A 17,765-nucleotide genomic window follows, 5' to 3' on the forward strand; every position below is an offset into this window, starting at 1 on the left:
GCCTTATACGGATATGTGTGTGTGTGCGTGTGCGTGTGCGTGTGCGTGTGCGTGTGCTTGTGTGTGTGCGTGAGTGCGCCTGCAAGTGTAATATCTCCACTGCATCGGAAAAGATTGTTGGACAGGCTAAGACGCTGATCCATAATACCACATATTTTACCTTCTTAAAGGTTTTAAACACCATGTGGAGGATGATTGTTTATCAATTTGCAATTTACAAAATTATGATTAATTTCAAATTTGTGCTGCCTTTTCCCATGTCGAGAACTCATTACAGACTCAAACATCAAAGAGACCCCATGCTTGCCCCAAGGCACTCATGCCACATGAAAAGAATCAAGTTCCAGATTTGCTATAGACTGACAACCAATTTACAGATGACTAGATCAATTAATAATGGATACAAACCAACGAAGCAAAGCTATTGATGTCCATGGAGACATACATTTGGTCACATCTGCATATGTAGAATCAATTCTGACAACACTGCATGGTTCTTCGATTAACAAGCCGTTGACCATGCAGTAAGTGTTCCATTTGCTGAATGTGGAAACAAGCTTCAGATTTATTCCACTAAATCATGGGGAAAACAGGCGTTTTCATCTTGATTCTATTTCTACGTGTTTCGAAAGACAGAATTCAAGCCACTTCAGGATGCGAAACTGTCCAATACACACATGTCACGACGTTTGACAATCAGCTGTTTTCAAGGTGGTTGTTGTGGACAAGATCATCAGTGAACAGAAATGAATGTGCCTCCTTTTGTCTCCTAGTGACAACTTGCGTCACCTTTCAAGTGAACTCAGAAGGAACACTATGTCGAGGCTATGCAGTCGCCTTTAACGAGAACTCTGTAAGTGAATCAGCCCCGGGATATATGCTGTATGTGACAGAAAAAGGTAATTCATGTTATGAAACATGTACGTGTCAGACTTTTATAGAAAATAATATGATACACGTTTGCTCGTTTACGTTTTCTAGGACACCTGGATTCCTATAAAATGTCTTTTTTGTATGGTTAATTTTCGTGATATTTGAAACGTTGAATGAATCTAGAGCGGCACTGTCAGTTCCAAAAATATTCAGTGTCGCTGCGACAAACTTAGATATGAAAAATTGCGTGGCATGAAACCAACGTATCATACTTCCATATTCAACCGAAAATATACTGATAGAAACGAATAAGGGAACGCTGAAATGTATAGGGATATATGTATTTACTGTCAGTGTAATTAAAGCGCGATTTTACAAATACAAGACATTGTTGATAGCAAAAGTCAGTATCTGGTATGTCCCCCATGTCTGCGGATAACAGACTGGCATCGGCGGGGTACACTCTGGATTAAGTTCCGGATTACCGCCCTTGGAACAGCACGCCACTCTTCTTGGAGAGCAATGAACAAAGCGTCCAGTGTTTGTGGCTGGACGTCCCTACCCCTGACTCGACGGCCTATGACATCCCAAAGATGCTCATTTGGACTAAGGTCCGGACTCTTGGCCGGCCAGGGAAGCACTGTGACGTTGTGGTGTTGAAGGAACTCCATCGAAACTCGGGCTGTATGTGGAACTCGAAGTTTCGACCAACTCGACGTTGAAAGGGAACAACTATCGGCCTCAATACCTCATTACGGTAACGAACACCTGTGAGGCGTCCATCTACACGAAGAAGTTCAGTCCTACCGTCGTAGGTGATCCCTCCCCACACCATAACAGAACCTCCACCGTAACGATCATGTTGTCTGACAGTACATGGAAGAAATCGCTCATTTCGACGTCTCCAGACACGAATTCGACCATCTGCAAAGTCTAAGTTAAAGCGTGATTCGTCACTGAACATTGTATACCTCCAGTGACGTAACTGACGGACGCCATGACGTCTAGCCCATGCCAGTCGTAGACGCTTGTGTTGGCGTGTCATGTTGACTCCGAATACGGGACGTCGTGCTTGTAACCCTGCTGATTTCAGCCGATTCCTTACAGTTCGGTCGCTTATTCTTACATGAGTGATAGCCCTGAAGTCAATGTTGATTTTGGAAGAGGATTTAAAGCGATCCCGCAATGCAAGGAGCCGTATGTGTCGATCTTCACGAGCAGTTGTTTTTGGACTTGGGCCACGACCAGGTCTCATTTTCACGTCACCAGTTTGACGGAACAAGTTCCACAAACGTGAAATAACGCATTTTGACTTTTGCATGTCCCTAGCAGTTTGGCAAATTGACATCCCACCCTGTATTTTCCCGATCGCTTGCCATTTCTGCTGGTTGGTTAGGTACTGTCTTGGCATTGTTGTAGACCTTTCTGTAACCTTTACTCTTCCTTAAATGAAGGATGCTACCAAGCTTCAAGATCTTTATACCCACTTTAGCATGTTTTGCACGTGCAAATGGCACTGTATGGTTGTGTTTTTGAGCATTGTTTTTAAGAAGTATTTGGTCAAGAGGTCTGAGACTTCATGATAACATGTCTTATTTCTCTAAATAAATCTAAGCGTTCCCTTATTCTTTTCCATCAGTATACGACGGTATTGTTCGTGCACTCCCAGTTTTACTGAACTATGAATAGCACATTTAGCATGTACCGCTTTGAAACATCTTGTGATATATCCATTCAACTATAGTATGCATTGTACGGAAATGGGAAGGGAAGGAATTACTATATCAAACACGTCTTCTAAGCTTATCTTATATATTGGTACCATTCATCTCTCATCTGACAGGTCGTAACCTGTTTGGTCATTCCTGGCAGTACTTATCTGGTCATTCTGACTTTGGAAAACTATGTATGTATGGGCAAGGTTGTTCCCATACTTTTTGTTTGTAGTATATACTCTTCTAAAAAAATAGGGGAACCTGAACTTTCAATTTGGATAGGAAGTGTAAACATCGGATAGGAAGTGTAAACAAACGTAGACATCTTATGAACGCACCACCATTTCCCTCTATCACCTCCCCTAAACACAACGCATGACATTCACGTGGACAACGCAGTAGCCCATACATGTGCATGGGGTCCCATTCTTGATTTTGACGTTTTTTTTCAGGAAGGTCGAGAAATCACTAAGAACATTAATTTTGACACTCATCTTACATCACACACTTGTTAGTGTTTTGTTTTAAACTGAAATCGTATACATGCAAATTACATGCCATACACCAATCATCTTTCAAAAGCGACTACATTCAAAATAACTATGGTTGTAAGGAAGTACAAATGGTGATGTACTCTCAAAACATTCAATAATATCGTATCAACACTGATTGACTCCGATAAATCTCCCAAATATGTTTAATCGTAAATAAAAACATGAAGATCCCTATCTTTTTTTAGAAAGTATATTTTGTCATCAGTATATTGTTCTCTCATGATCTGAAGACATGGGGCGCGGTGGGCGAGCTGGCTAAGGTGCCAGGCTGAGCCCACCTGTGACTGGGTGTAAAATCCTTGGAGTCAACTTTTAGTGCAGACTCTTTCCGTGTTGTCACAATCCCTAGTGTAGGGTACACAACCCTGTGCACTTAACAGAATCCACGAATCCTTTGGCAGATGACCAGATGTAGCCACATGAATACGTGCAAACACCTAGTTACGGGTACAGCAACATGCAGTAAACTTAGTGACTTAGTGTCCCAGTCCCCCTCCACCCATAGGATAAGACAGCTACAAATAACTCGGTCTCAGTTAGCCAAGAGGCAGCAAGAGTCATATACTTTCCAGGGAGTAGTTAAGACTGATAGTATGATGGACCGTTGATACTGACATCCAATGATGGAGTTAAATATATGGCAGCGCCTTGAGGAAGCACTAGTCTCTGCACATGTGCGCTACATAAACAGCCAATAATAATAATAACTAGGACTGCATCAAAGGCAATACTTAATAGTCTTCAGACTTCCTCCATACACCCCCGTGGCTATCTTCACCTGAACAGTTTCTTTGGACGGCAGCTGAACCGTCCATTACTATGTTTTTTCACATTAATTTGGCACTGAGTAAACAATGCTGACACGAACACAAAATTCACAAACTCCACCAAAACAAACAGGATGGCACAGTCAAATATGCAAACTAAAGGAAAGATTAGAGCCTGACGTTTCCTGAACACTAATTATTTTGACTGTTCCAAATTGTGCAGGTTGATGCTCATGCTGTTGATCACTGGCCTGTCTGGTCCAGACACGATCATTTACCTGCTAGTCTAGTGTAACGCAGGTATGGCCTGTCATTGGTGCCCTGTTACACAGGTCGGTGCTTATGCTGTTGATCACTGGTGCGTCTGGTCCACACTCGATCATTAACGGACCGCAGCCATACAGCTGAAATATTGCTGTTTGCGGTGTGAAACTCGACTCACGCACTTTTACAAAATCGACTATTTCCTTGACGCTCATGTATTTCTGTGACCATTCAGTGCTTAGCCAGAGTAACGCAGGTGAAGAGAAACTCGAGTTCTAATTAGACTGTGCCATAGCGGCGTTAAAAATAGAAATATGCCTGTCAGCGCGGCACGGGAACATTTTGTTAAAACGCGAATTGATTCTGGCTGGAAAGTTTGTTTCCGTCGTAACTGTGACGTAAGTATTGATTCTTACATAGCCACAATGCGAGGTAAAGGTGTTCCCCATTCAAGTATCTACAGTTTGGTACCATAAACGATGAAATCCATCGTGTTTTCGTTATGACATTTTAATGTACCCTATGAAAATGCGTCTTTGAAAATTTGACCAACTTTCAAGGACGATAACTCCGAAACTATTTAAGACATCAAGATGCCTTGAACAAATTATGCTTTGCAGGGCATAATTGTGCTACAATGCCGTTCTGGAGAAGGAGATTTTCAAAGAAAGGCACTGTCAAAATGCGGAAATCGGCGAAAATTGCAGTTTTTTTTCAAAATAGCGCAAAATTTCACCTGCCGGATAACATTTTTACATGGGGAATGGGGTTGTCTACAGAGTGTGAACATTTGGTTAATGTATCTGTTATAGTTTTCGAGATATTCAGGATGGAAGATTTTCACATTTTGGCTTATCTGCCCTCACCAGAAGTCGGAAGTCGGGATTTTTGTTCATTGTATAGCTCTCACAATGCAGGCTATCATCCCTGAAAATTTCATCGAAATCGGCACTGTGGTTAGGTCAGGAGAGCTGGTACAAAATCGTACAAATAATAATAATAATAATAACATTCGAATAATAACAGCAGGTCTTCCAGACTTTTGTCTGAAGTCCTAATAATAATAATACATGCAGTGTGTACATGCAGTGTGTACAGGCAGTGCATGGAACAGAACGGCAATCCAACTGACTTTTTCTCCTGGATGAAGTCGGCTGGTCTGAAATGTGAAACTGAGGGGGACCAGTCACTTCCAATTCGAAATCGCCAGAGTGTGATTCTTAATCAAAATGTGAACATGAAATGTCGTCTTTGCAACGAATTTACAGAGACTGTCCAACACCTTGTTAGTCCTTCCTTGGCACAAACAACATATCTTAAAAGACACGATGGCATGTCTCGTTGCTTTTACTATCGTCTCCGCTATGCTTGTGGCTTTGATCCCGAGGTCCATCCATGGTACGACCTTGAACATGTCCAGGGCGTCCTGGAAAATGATGCTTTTAAACTTCTCTGGAATAGGCCAATACACAGCCTGAGACGAATTCCTGCCAAAAAACCTAATCTTGTCCTTTGTGATAAAACCAATGAAATAGTTATATCATTGAATTTTCTGTCCCTTTTGACAGCAACGTGATTGGCAAGATTCAGGAAAAACATGATAAAGGCCTCGCCTTTGAAATGTCTCGTCTGCATCCCAAGTACACCGTCGTCAGGCTCCCCATTGTTCTCGGTGCCCATGATTTGGTACCTCCTGACCTCTTGGAGGTAGATCAAAATAGTGCCTGGGTTCTCCACCGGGAGCACAGCCCTTCTGACAATCTGGGTAATGCAGAAGGCTGCAGTGTTGGGGAGCCTTCATATTCTCCGAAAAGTTCTTGGTGGGTTCGACTAGGCAGTGTTTCCTGGGAGAAGTCCCATTCCCTGACTGGGTTGCGTGTAGAGGGGGCGAGGGCCCTGAGCTGATGATAATCTTTACCAGCCCGACTGTGCCAGGATCACCCGAACCCTCTCTGCTCCATTCTATCCTAATCTGTAAAACATAATAAGAAAGACATCCTATCCAGTTTATAGTCTAAGGTAGCCAAGGTCTAAATGTGAAAGGCCCCAGGAAAAGGAGATATGACTGTAGTGTTAGGAAACTTACTTGATGTCAAGCATTATATATATATATGTTTTCCGCCCTACTAACATCGTTTCCTTCAGTGAAGCTGTTACTTTTCCTGCAGTGAAACTGTTACAGATTGTCAAACCTATATACCTTGGTTTCTTTGACTGACGTACTGGATCTTCCTGTCAAAATAGCACGGGCTGTTCTCTGGCTAACTCCGTGTGTGTCAACTCCGAGTGCATGTGTTCATAATTTTAAATGCATTCAATGATCATTTCATTTGTAGTGTTTCTTGCTTTCGTTGTTTCAGCTCAAGGCTTTATTGGATCTACGTGTCAGAACAATGCAGACTGTTCCCTGGCTAGCTCCCTCTGTGTTAACTCCGAGTGCATGTGTGACCCCGGCCTTTCATTCTCACCTCAACTGAAGTCATGTGTTTCAAGTATGCATTAGATAATCTCTTTTCTAATATATAAGGTGCCCCCTTGAAAAGGACGAATTTGGTACAAATTTGTTTGCAAATCCATTTTTCCAACGGCCCAAATGAGCCTACGCCTATAAAAGACTTAGATAATGGTATGCTTCCGGGTGGTTTTCATCTATTTGAATTCCATAAATTTTACAGTCCCACCCGCCTTTGGTTGATTGGAATAAAATTAATGTTTCATTAATGTTAATAAGTATTAAGGAACAAATTTTGCTTAAAACTACTAATCTTGCACTACTGATTTTGTCAGTTTTGAGTCAAAATGATTAATTAGTTCTGCCTCTGTGTGTAATCTGAAAGAAACAAAGCATGGGACTTCATAACCTGACGCTCGAGGTGATTATAAGAAGACATTTGACTTGCTTTTCGGATCGTAATGTATCGAGCATTCTGCTGTTCTTGCTATCGCCGTTCTAGGGATACACTTTTCACAAAAAGGAAGGAACGCATAAGCCATTTTAGTTTAAGATTAATTATTTCATGTAATTTCAATGCTAAAAAAGTGAACACACCCATAGACGGGAGTAATTCGTGAGAACAACACCAAACATTATTGTTCAAGTGAGTCTACAAGATGGCGTCAAAGTTAATACTTTGTATGGCCCCCATCGGCAGCAATTCAACTGAATCCATCTCATACGTGTTCCATCGGGTTTAGATCCTATGATCGGGAAGGCCATGCGAAGACATTGACGTTGACGGTTGCTGTATGTGAAGTAGTCAAACTCGGCAGGATGTAACTTGTAAGGGTTTCATTGAAGTACCAATTTGCTGTCCAATTTTCCTGAACTGCCACAAAATCAGATCTTTGTGTGCTGGATAACCCAGCCCACACCGTGACACTTTCTTCACCGAATCTGTCGATCGGAAACAATTAGGAGCAAAACTTTCATTTCTCCAACGGTAAGCGTGTTTCTGTTCTATCTCGCTGGTGAAGAAGAAATCATGGTCCATAACTGAACCAGACTCCCCCCCACTTTTAAGACTCCGGTTCCAGACTCAATGACGCCGTTGCAAATAATCGCGTCAATGGGGGTCTCTCAAAGGATGGGCTACAAATGTCCTTCCTGGTCGAATCCCCTCTTCACGCAATCGATTCCTGAAAGTTTGGTTGGGAATTCCTCTAAGACGAGGGCTGCTTTGTTCCCACGGCTGTGGCAAGACGATAACACAAATGAACAGCCTGGGTGTAACTCGTGGTTTTCGGGCGATCCTGGGCGGACATGGTCTTTAGGAAATGATCCCAAAGGCGAGATACGATGCTCTGATGAATGTGGCAATGTTGACCAACTGCAGACTGCAACTCCCCAGCTTCATGTCAGCTTTGACGGCACTCAGTCTTTGCATGATGTTTTCCTCTTTTCCAGCAAAACGAATGACAAAATCAAACACAACGTGATTATTTATGGTATGCATTCACTTACTTGCACGTGCAGTTAGCTTTCGCTCTTTTTGTCGTTTTACCGACTATTTCTTCAAACACTTAGAAGAAGGGGCAAGTAAAGAAAAGTCATGTTTTGTCACACAAAGGTGATCGCTGGACGCTTTGGAAAGAAACATAATTGATCTTTTTCTGCAGATACATGTCCAATATTCTCATATCATCTGTGTATTTCTTTGTTGGAAGAGTGTATTTAAAATCCAACAGAAGTCAAGGATATAGTACAAACAGTGGCCATTATGTTCGCAGGATGAGATATTTCAAGGCTGTTAGTCCAAACATAGGTGGAAGAATTCGAGCTCACCCGATAAGCATGGTCAGAGACACTGGAGGGTCCATTATATTTCATTAATGAGCAAAAGGAGCGTGTTTAGGTGTGATCATGTGCATTCAAAAATAAAATATTTTCTGAAATAGAGCTAGCAGTGTAACAACTAGAAAAAAAGTGCTTTCCTGTATTCGACTACCAAAGATCCTTATCGCTTTTTACTTAAGTTTCTTGTGCAGAACGACCAAACCGAGGGGTAACATCGTGTTACAGAAATATTCAACACAACTTATTTGTTTGCAGCTTGTACAGAGTACGGTCCTCATTACACTACAATACGTGGCTATTATATCGGCGGAAACAACATGGCTACCTACACCGGGGTGACTGAACAACAGTGCATGGACCACTGCACCACCCACACCGCCTTTGTCTGTCGATCAGCTGACAGGCGTGCTTCTGACGGGAGATGTGACCTCACCACCAAAACGCTCCTGACTGTTTCCTCATCTGACTACAGAATAGAATCTGATTCTACAATAATTGCCCAGTTTTCAAGAGATTGCAAAGCATGATCCGACCATGTTAAACTACCCAACATTCTCTCAGTGACTGTTTAATTAAAACTATTTATGAGAAGCTTTAGTGCACGCTTCTAACGATATAACATAAATTGTATATACACTTGGGGTCCAAACAAAGGGGATGTTGGGTTATCCGAAGACCCATTTGATTCCATACATGGGTACAAAGTGAGAAGCCCATTTCTGATGCCCCCTGCTATTACTAGTACATTGATGAAAAAAACGGTGCAAAACCAAATCACCTACTCACTCCAAACAAACACCGCAATACTCTATAAACCAGTAGTTTGATGAGGTCAGCATGCACAAACAGAGACCTGCAGACCCATTCACCAAGGAGATCAGACCACACCCAAATGGAGGCCAGGAGGTCTGGGGTACCTTCAGGTGTATTATGTTCACAGATTGAATTAATCAACAGTAATCAGGTGTTTTGTTATACCGTAGTTTACTTCAAGTTTATGAAGCCTTTCAACCAGTCTCTGTATCTCTACAGTAACCTCAAAACTTAAAATCGTTAGGCTCGACGGTATTCTCCAACACTAAGTCAATACTCATCGCTTGACAGGTCAACAGTGAGAGTGTGACGAGTCAATATTCGAAGAAAAACTTGAGTCATGTGATATAGGTTTAAATGAATTCTTGGATTAGCTTACGAAACTGGAAGATAGGTACTGGAGACATACCAACGTTTTCTTCAAACGGACCCGTGAAGGTTCGGGGTAGAATAGGCCTTCAGCAACCCATGCTTGCCATACAGGGCGACTATGCTTGTCGTAAGAAGCGACTAACTGAATCGGGTGGTCAGGCTCACTGACTTGGTTGACAAATGTCATCGGTTCCCAATTGCGCAGATTGATGCTCCTTCTGTTGATCACTGGTGTGTCTGGTCCAGACTCGATTATTTACACACCGCCACCATATAGCTGGAATATTGCTGAGTGCGGAGTAAAACTTAACTCACTCACTCACTTGTTCAAACGACCACACGACAAAACGACCACACGACCTTCACCTAATCCTTCGAGTCATCAATGGTACTGTTTCTGTATTTACTGTAGACTTTGATGATGCTGTGCTCTGTCTTATGGCTTCATAGGGATCCGTTTATGTCGAACTTGGCTGGTGTTGTTCAGTGACTTTCAGTACTTCAGCAAACGTGTATAGTATCAATTCCTCCGATGTTAATATAATCATTACCTACCAGTTATATATTTTCATGATATGGTCATTACTTCAGTAGTTCCGATGTATACTAAAGGGTTTGTCCAATTATTACACTGCCTTATGACACTGAGTCTTTATGAATTAATGATTTTGCTGACATTGTCGATTATGGTTCCACATTTGCTGAATAAACTAGCATTGTTCAATGGATTTGTTAAATTTGAAATAATGCTTTTGTACTATCGAGGTGTCTATTTATTTTCTGTGACAACTTGCCTATTTATTCTCAATTGCAACTTCAATATATATTAGTTCCAAGATTAACTATGTTTGTGCGAATGTTACCAATACGAACACACTTTCAATGAATGAAAGATCAATAATTCTATGTACTCTCAAATATATAAAGAGCATACGTACTTTTCCGGTTGTTCCGTTGCTTTCATATAGAATGTCTTTTTATTATTAACATTTATGTTCAGCAGATGTTTTGCTCCTTCAGTCATATATCAAATGGACGGGATGTTTCACCTATGTATGTGTAGCCACAATTACAAAGCAGTTTGTATATTAACTGCTACTATCAACCACTAATGTCCATGATTGGCGCAAGCGCAAACTTTTAGAGTCTTTAACAGAAGGTCCACAATTATTGTGACCACGTCCTTCAAAGCACGAGACGATAAGACAGTTACAACCTCAGCTCAACAGGGGCCAAGGAATGTACCTACACGCTGCCTAGGAAGTCAATTAGATTTTACCTTGCTTCTGTCCACATCTGCTAATCACGTGTATAAACTCTTCCCATTGTGTGAACAATATCTCTGCATATCTCGTCCTTTCATCACATGTTTCACATTCAGTTTCTCGTAAATACATCCAAGTGAAGTCAAGGTTTTTATTTCGTATGAAGGCCATCGGCCTATATACAGTGCTACAGATACATACATATATATGTTGAATGATACACATGTACACTGTAAACACGCTTATGACAACATAAGAGGCACCATGGAATACAAATGTGCTATCCATTAACCAACCGCTGACGTAGCTCAAAGCTCAAACATAAATATTTACAAAGACTATTCAATAACTCAGATGATGTAGAAGACAGTAATTGCTTGAATTTATAGGTAGACGGATTGTGATTATACATTTGTGGTAAATAACAGGTTCTTAGATAATTGTAGCATTCACATACAAGTATAACCTGAAACTCATCTTCTATTCCCTCATTACATATAGAACAAATGCGTTGATTAGAATCAACTCCCAACCACCGTCCCTCATTAGCCTTTAGTTTTAGAATGCCCGCTCTGATCCTAGTAAGAATATTTCAGTATTTTTTATTTGTTAGCATAGTCAAATATTTTTCCGGCTCTAATAGGCTTTTGTATTGTCTGTATAGCTTATACCTTGAACTTTCTTCCATGGTACTATTCCATGTCTGTATATACATGTCAACTGCGACTCTTTTGAACATTTGAACAAACTGGGATTCGTTACCAACACCTTGAAATAACCAAACGTAACCAAAGCCTTATGAAAACAATAAATTACGCACATATGAAACATAGTTAACATAACCACATTAACATATCATAAGCTTTTTTTTGATTCTTTGTTGATGCATATTTACCAGTTTAAGCCAGTATTTTATAAAACGACACTGCGCATTTATATACAGTCTGTAACGTCCACATTCACCATAAACAATCACATTTGGTGTCTGGGGACCAACATTTAGGAACTTCTTACATGCAGTTAAATGTACATTTTCAATCTTATAAAATTTATTAATGCCCCACACTTCGGCACCATACAAAAGAATTGACTGAATTTGGGTATCAAATATTTTGAAAAATACAGAATAGTCAACATTATCCAGTTTATGTAAGTGGTGTAGTACTTCTAGCAGTGCCCTTTTACCCCGAGATGATAAATCTAATGAACAAGAATTTACAAGAAGAGGATGAAAAAAGAATACATAGATATCGATAAGAGTCATCTGTTGAAACACGTTCACCTTTATAAAGCCATTTCTCATTTCTGGCTAAGGGTCCCCCTCTCCTAAAAACAACGCTAACTTAACAATTCTGGGTTTTCTCTAGATTGACAGTCAACCCCCACGTGTCAGTATATGAATCTATGAATCGTAACCCCGATATAGCATCAGAAACTAGAACAACATCTTCGGCAAATAGTAATAACAGGATTTCTAGCATATCTGGAAATAATTGCACACCAAATTTTCCGTGTTGTGTGATTTCTAATGACCATTCATTGATAAAAAAACGAGAAGAGGAGCGGACTTAGAATACATCCCTGCCTTAATCCCATTGGACAATCAAAATAATCTGATAAAATATTATTACTTTTTACACAGGCTTTAACAGAACTATAAATGCTTTTCAGTGCTCTAAGCATCATTCCATTTAAACCAGTTGCATAAAGACATTGCCATAGTTTTTTTACGGTCGATAGAGTCAAAGGCCTTTCGGAAATCGACAAAGGCGACATATACCTTCTTTTTCTTCTTCAGTAGGGTTTTCTGAATGATAACATATAATGTGAAAATGTGATCTGCTGCTGAATATCCGTTTCTAAAGCCAGTCTGAGTTTCTGTCAATTTGTCTCTTAGGGTAGCCCAATTTGTCAATCTTGCATTAAGTATACATGTGTAAATTTTACTCAAAGTGCAGAGTATAGATATCCCGCTATAGTTGTCAGGATTGTCTCTATTACCCTTTTTATATACAGGGATGATAATTGTCTTTGACCACTGGTCAGGAAATAGAGCATCGTTGAACAACTTGTTAAATAATTTGCCCAAGAACGGGATAATAACGGCTTCTGAACATTTTAACATTTCAATTATGATATGATCATTACCTGGGGATTCACCATTCTTTAAGTGCTGGATTGCATCATGAATTTCTTTATTAGTTATGGGTGCTTCAAGAATGTCTAAATCAAGATCTTCAAGTAGATTGTCATCTTGGACGGATGTATCATTATTAGCGGCAAGTAGATCTATGTTTTGGAATACATTCTTAAAATGATTCAACCAGCTATCAAGTTCAATATTACAGTTTCTATTATCACGCCTGGAAATATTCCTTAACTCCTTCCAAAATCTAGAGGAATTATTAACAGTATTTTTAAGAATATCTCTTTTTCTGTTCTGGTAATCACGCTTTGATATTCGACAAACATTTTTATATTTGTTTCTCATCTTGCAGTAGGCACGTTTATTTTCACATGATTTGTGACGTCTAAATCATCTTAAATGCTGTCGTGCTTCTTGCTTAGCTTTTATACATTTCAGAGTATAAAATCCTGTGTTATCGCCAACTGACCCACTTTTAAGGGATTTTTGCATACATTCAGATGCGGAAAGAACTGCTTTCACAAACATATCTAAACCGTTGTTAAGGTTACCGCCAACTTCATCCATCATATCTTGAAGTGAGGGACATGAGTTACTAAGGGAAATTAAACATTCCGATGCCTTGTTATCATTCCACTTGAAAGTAAAACTGCCTTCGGCATGTGGCATAGGCTTAAAAGATATATCATTCGCAAGTATACGAGTAGAAGCTGCCACAGAGTCGACACAGAGAATCACGGGCATATGTTTAGATTCAACTCTAGAATCGACTATAACATCATGTTGGATATAGAATAAATCAGCAGTACCAATAAAGTCAAATACGCTACAACCTTGTTGGGATATATAAGTAAATTCTCCTGTATTGTCACTTGGCGTTCTGCCGTTAAAGATATACAAATTATGAGAAAAGCAAAAGTCAATCAGTTTACGACCAAAGGTGTTTACAGAACTGTCGCATGAATGTCTTTCATTTACAGGCACTGAGGGTTCCTCCGGAAATGCAGCTTCGTCTAGACCGTGAAGGTCAAGTGTGTCTGGTGGGTTGTTATGGACACCTACACGAGCGTTCAAATCTCCGCAAATGATGACGTCACATCCGTGGTCTGAATGGTCTATCAGCCACTGGTCAATATCATCGATAGCGGTTGTGCCGTCGGCTGCAACATAAAACGTTGAGCCGATAGGAGGTACATATGTTGCAAATACAAGGACATCTGTATTGTTGCCAACTGTACTTTTAGCTAGTTTGATACAGACAACATTGTCAATATCTAGAGAAATGTGTTGGCATTTACTAGCTAGAGTGCTTTTCAACAAAACGATCACTCCGCCAGATAATCTTCCAGCCTTTGCTATTCTATGAGCTTTGGATATGTACAAGACGTAAGCAGAGAACTGGGTTATTGCTGTTAAATTATCGAGAAATGTTTCCACTAGGCAGATAAACTCAAAGTTATGTATATAAGCAATAAAATCGGGGTTGTCGACCTTTGACAGAACACCCTCTATATTCCATGTTAGGAATCTAAAACTGTAGCTGGAACGTAGTAAACCTGATATATGCTGTAGATCTTCAATCTGGGGCGAGCCGGCTCCCTAGCTCCCATCCATTGGGACGTTGCGGTCAGCAGATATCCCTGTGCCGGAGGGAGGCAGGTCTCCAGGTCGATATAGTGACTCCGGTATTGGTGTAGGCGTAGACGCAGACGCAGCTGCTGACGCTGAAGTTCCTTTTCTAGCAGCAAAGGCATATCTGCGCGTCCTGTTCGATACCGACTTGTCAGGATTGCCTGGTCTCGTGATCAGGTTACCATTCTTGTAGAATGCAATTTGACCCTTGCTTTTCAAATCAGCAAGTGTTTCCCTTTGAAGCTTTGTAAGGTCATTTGCAACACCGATGTTACCTACTCTGAGATTATCACGATGCTTCAAAACAGTAATCTTGTCCTCTATCAGAGAAAACCGAGCTATGAGAGGGCGTGGTCTCTCTTGATATGTTTGTTTTTTTCCGATTCGATGCGCACATATAATGTCAGGTCTCACCCAGTGCCTAGCTTTTACGAAGTTGTTAAGCACTGAAACCACCGTATCCTTACATTTATTAAATGACTCGTCTTGTGATTCTGCAAGACCATGAAAGACGATGTTATCTCGGCGGCTGAAGGCTTCGAGCTTATCAATATCAGCATCTTGTTTCTCGATACGAGAATCAATATCGTCAACTTTCTGGCTAAGTGCATCAGTGTCGCTGTACATTGTAGCCTGTTCATCACTGATTTTCTCTATGTCCTTTGCGTATGTCGGAAATAGATGTTTCGAGGGCCGTACACGTAGTACTGAGGACAGAGAGCTTAGTTTTAATGTCACTCATCTTTGAGACCATACTTTGTCTGAATTATCTAATTTCGGACAGAATATCAGCTTTTAATTTAGATGTAACATTGTTCAAGTCTCTCATAGTCACTGCAGGTCCTGGATTAGTCTCCACGTCGTTTGATAGTAAGATTCGTAGTGGGATAGTATGAACAGAACTTTCATACACAGTGAGACTTGCAAGCTCAAAAAACGACAAGCATCAATGAACACGGGGTAATGGAGTGTGACGTCACTAATCAAAACACGGTCATGTTCCCTTGGGATAAGTAGGACAAAGTAGTGTAGATTTTCAGAGATCATATTAACATTGACCAAGATAAATGCTGACAACAGATGCACAGTAATCAGTATAGAGCACACAGATAGCCGTAACGGAGTGTCTGAGGTGGATGAACGCGGTGTGTAATCACAGTCAGTGAAAACATGGCTCACCTGTCGTGACCCGGGTGGGTGTACAAATGTCCCGAACCTGGCTCTGTACGTTACTATATCGATCATCTTGGCAGTGTATGATGTTCCGGGAAACTTTAGGAAACAATTGCGCAATCGAGAAATTCATAGGTCAAGTCACTAAATTGAGGTTTTGAAAAATGTTTATCAGCCCATTCACCTGTGTGTTAAGCTCCCAAGGGAGACCAATCCAATATTGGCTTCTTGTACAATTTAGTGTATATACTCAATGATGAATCTTGTTTGTATAAATTCCCCTGGCGAAGGGGAAAGGAATAGCTCAGATACGTTATGGTATACAATAAACAAGATGCCATTCATATTATTTGCTTTTTACATTAATGTCAATACTTGGATTGTCTGGTAAAACATATATAATCTCTACAGACCGCATTACATCTGGAGTTGCTGAGTTAAAGAACAAACAAAGCATTTTTGAATGCATAAATATGATTCCAGTGTTTATTTGTACAATGATAGAAAACTCCATTATTCATCTCCATATTCTGTTGAGATTAAACTTATTACCCACATCTTACTCCGAAAAGGAGTGTCATAGCAAGGAGTTATGACACACATGTGTCATAACACCTTCGAGTGATTTGATTGATTATTACGTGAACATTGACATTACCGGTACTACTTTCATCACTCATTTCATTCATGATTTTCATTCATTTCAAACCTTCTGAGAAAATGTAAAATGAGAACACTTGAATGAAATTAAATAACCTTGAATTCTTCTTTATTCAAGGTTGAAGGCTGTTTCTATTCAGGCCCAGTTTTCGACAAGTGGGAATTTGTTTTCACTTTACAGCTGCTTTGTCGAACTACGTTATTGCATGTGAAACCAAATCCTCAAATGAGAGGATTAATTTTGATTCCGACTTGATTCTGTCTTAATTTGTATATTTTCTTGACTGGTGAAAGGAACTACATTGCAACTACGCAGCATCTGTTTTCCTAGAGTGAAGCGGTTGGTATTGCAATCACAAATATGTATGATGTATTACTCCGCGTTGCGCGGTTCTATATAGGAAAGCAGACCATTGTTTTATTTTCCTTATTTAGAACGCGGGTAATGAATACAAAACGTCTTTCCCTTTCATATAAAGTGTACGTCCCTCATGAAACAATTTTGCTTTTTTCACGTGTTTTCACTCAGACATAAACTTGATACGAAAGAGGAACCTCTTTTTATGTCCTATAGATATTTTCTTAGGCCTGATCTGTATTGATATTTATTTCACACTTGACTGCAGCATTAAATAATGAACACGGACAACAAAAGGGTGGAAACAATGCTAATTGAGAAATACAATCTGCACATGTTTTCGTAGAATCAATTCTTACAACACTGTATATTTCTTGAAGACTGTATGAACGGATCAGTGCTTCATTTGGTGACTGTTTGAATACGCTGAAGATATATTCCACAAAACTCGATGTGCAAACATGGAAACAACAGGCGTTCTCATCCTGATTCTGTTTCTGCCAGTTGACAGTTCGTATGAGGAGGCTCGTGAGCCCCATTTAAAACATTACTGTCTTATATCAGTGAGTGAGTGAGTTTAGTTTTACGCCGCACTCGGCAATATTCCAGCTATATGGTGGCGGTCTGTAATTAATCGAGTCTGGACCATACAATCCAGTGATCAACAACATGAGCATCGATCTGCGCAGTTGGGAACCGATGTCAACCAAGTGAGCAAGCCTGACCACCCGGTCCCGTTAGTCGCCTCCTTATGGCAAGTCTGGTTGCTGAAGGACCTTCACGGGTCCGTCTTATATCAGGGTTCTTAGTATCGTGAATTACATCTAAAGCCTGACACTTACTGTTTGTCTACAGATTTACATCCTAGGTTTGTATCTG

The 17,765-nt window shown here is 40.3% G+C and overlaps 2 protein-coding genes across 2 annotated transcripts; one reads left to right on the forward strand and one right to left on the reverse strand.

Moving 5' to 3' along the window:
• Window positions 1-580: 580 nt before the first annotated feature.
• Window positions 581-9,344, forward strand: LOC137282360 (uncharacterized). The gene is made up of 3 exons (XM_067814103.1): window positions 581-899; window positions 6,534-6,665; window positions 8,723-9,344. Exons 1-3 carry the CDS (start codon window positions 581-583, stop codon window positions 8,992-8,994), a joined length of 723 nt encoding a protein of 240 aa, XP_067670204.1. The 3' UTR covers window positions 8,995-9,344.
• A 5,318-nt stretch (window positions 9,345-14,662) lies between these two features.
• On the reverse strand, window positions 14,663-15,322 carry LOC137280852 (uncharacterized). The gene has a single exon (XM_067812048.1). The coding sequence runs from the start codon at window positions 15,320-15,322 to the stop codon at window positions 14,663-14,665; it is 660 nt and encodes a 219-aa protein (XP_067668149.1).
• Between the last annotated feature and the right edge of the window lie 2,443 nt (window positions 15,323-17,765).

This window comes from Haliotis asinina, chromosome 4 (assembly GCF_037392515.1).
Source record: "Haliotis asinina isolate JCU_RB_2024 chromosome 4, JCU_Hal_asi_v2, whole genome shotgun sequence".
Lineage (NCBI taxonomy): Eukaryota > Metazoa > Mollusca > Gastropoda > Lepetellida > Haliotidae > Haliotis > Haliotis asinina.

Bases quoted from the DNA above. Each gene is read 5' to 3' on its own strand.
- LOC137282360 (XM_067814103.1), top strand. From the start codon at position 581: ATGGGGAAAACAGGCGTTTTCATCTTGATTCTATTTCTACGTGTTTCG. The intron at 900-6,533 runs GTAATTCATGTT...TCGTTGTTTCAG, and splicing joins GCTGTATGTGACAGAAAAAG to CTCAAGGCTTTATTGGATCT. The intron at 6,666-8,722 runs GTATGCATTAGA...ATTTGTTTGCAG, and splicing joins ACTGAAGTCATGTGTTTCAA to CTTGTACAGAGTACGGTCCT.
- LOC137280852 (XM_067812048.1), bottom strand. From the start codon at position 15,322: ATGTACAGCGACACTGATGCACTTAGCCAGAAAGTTGACGATATTGAT.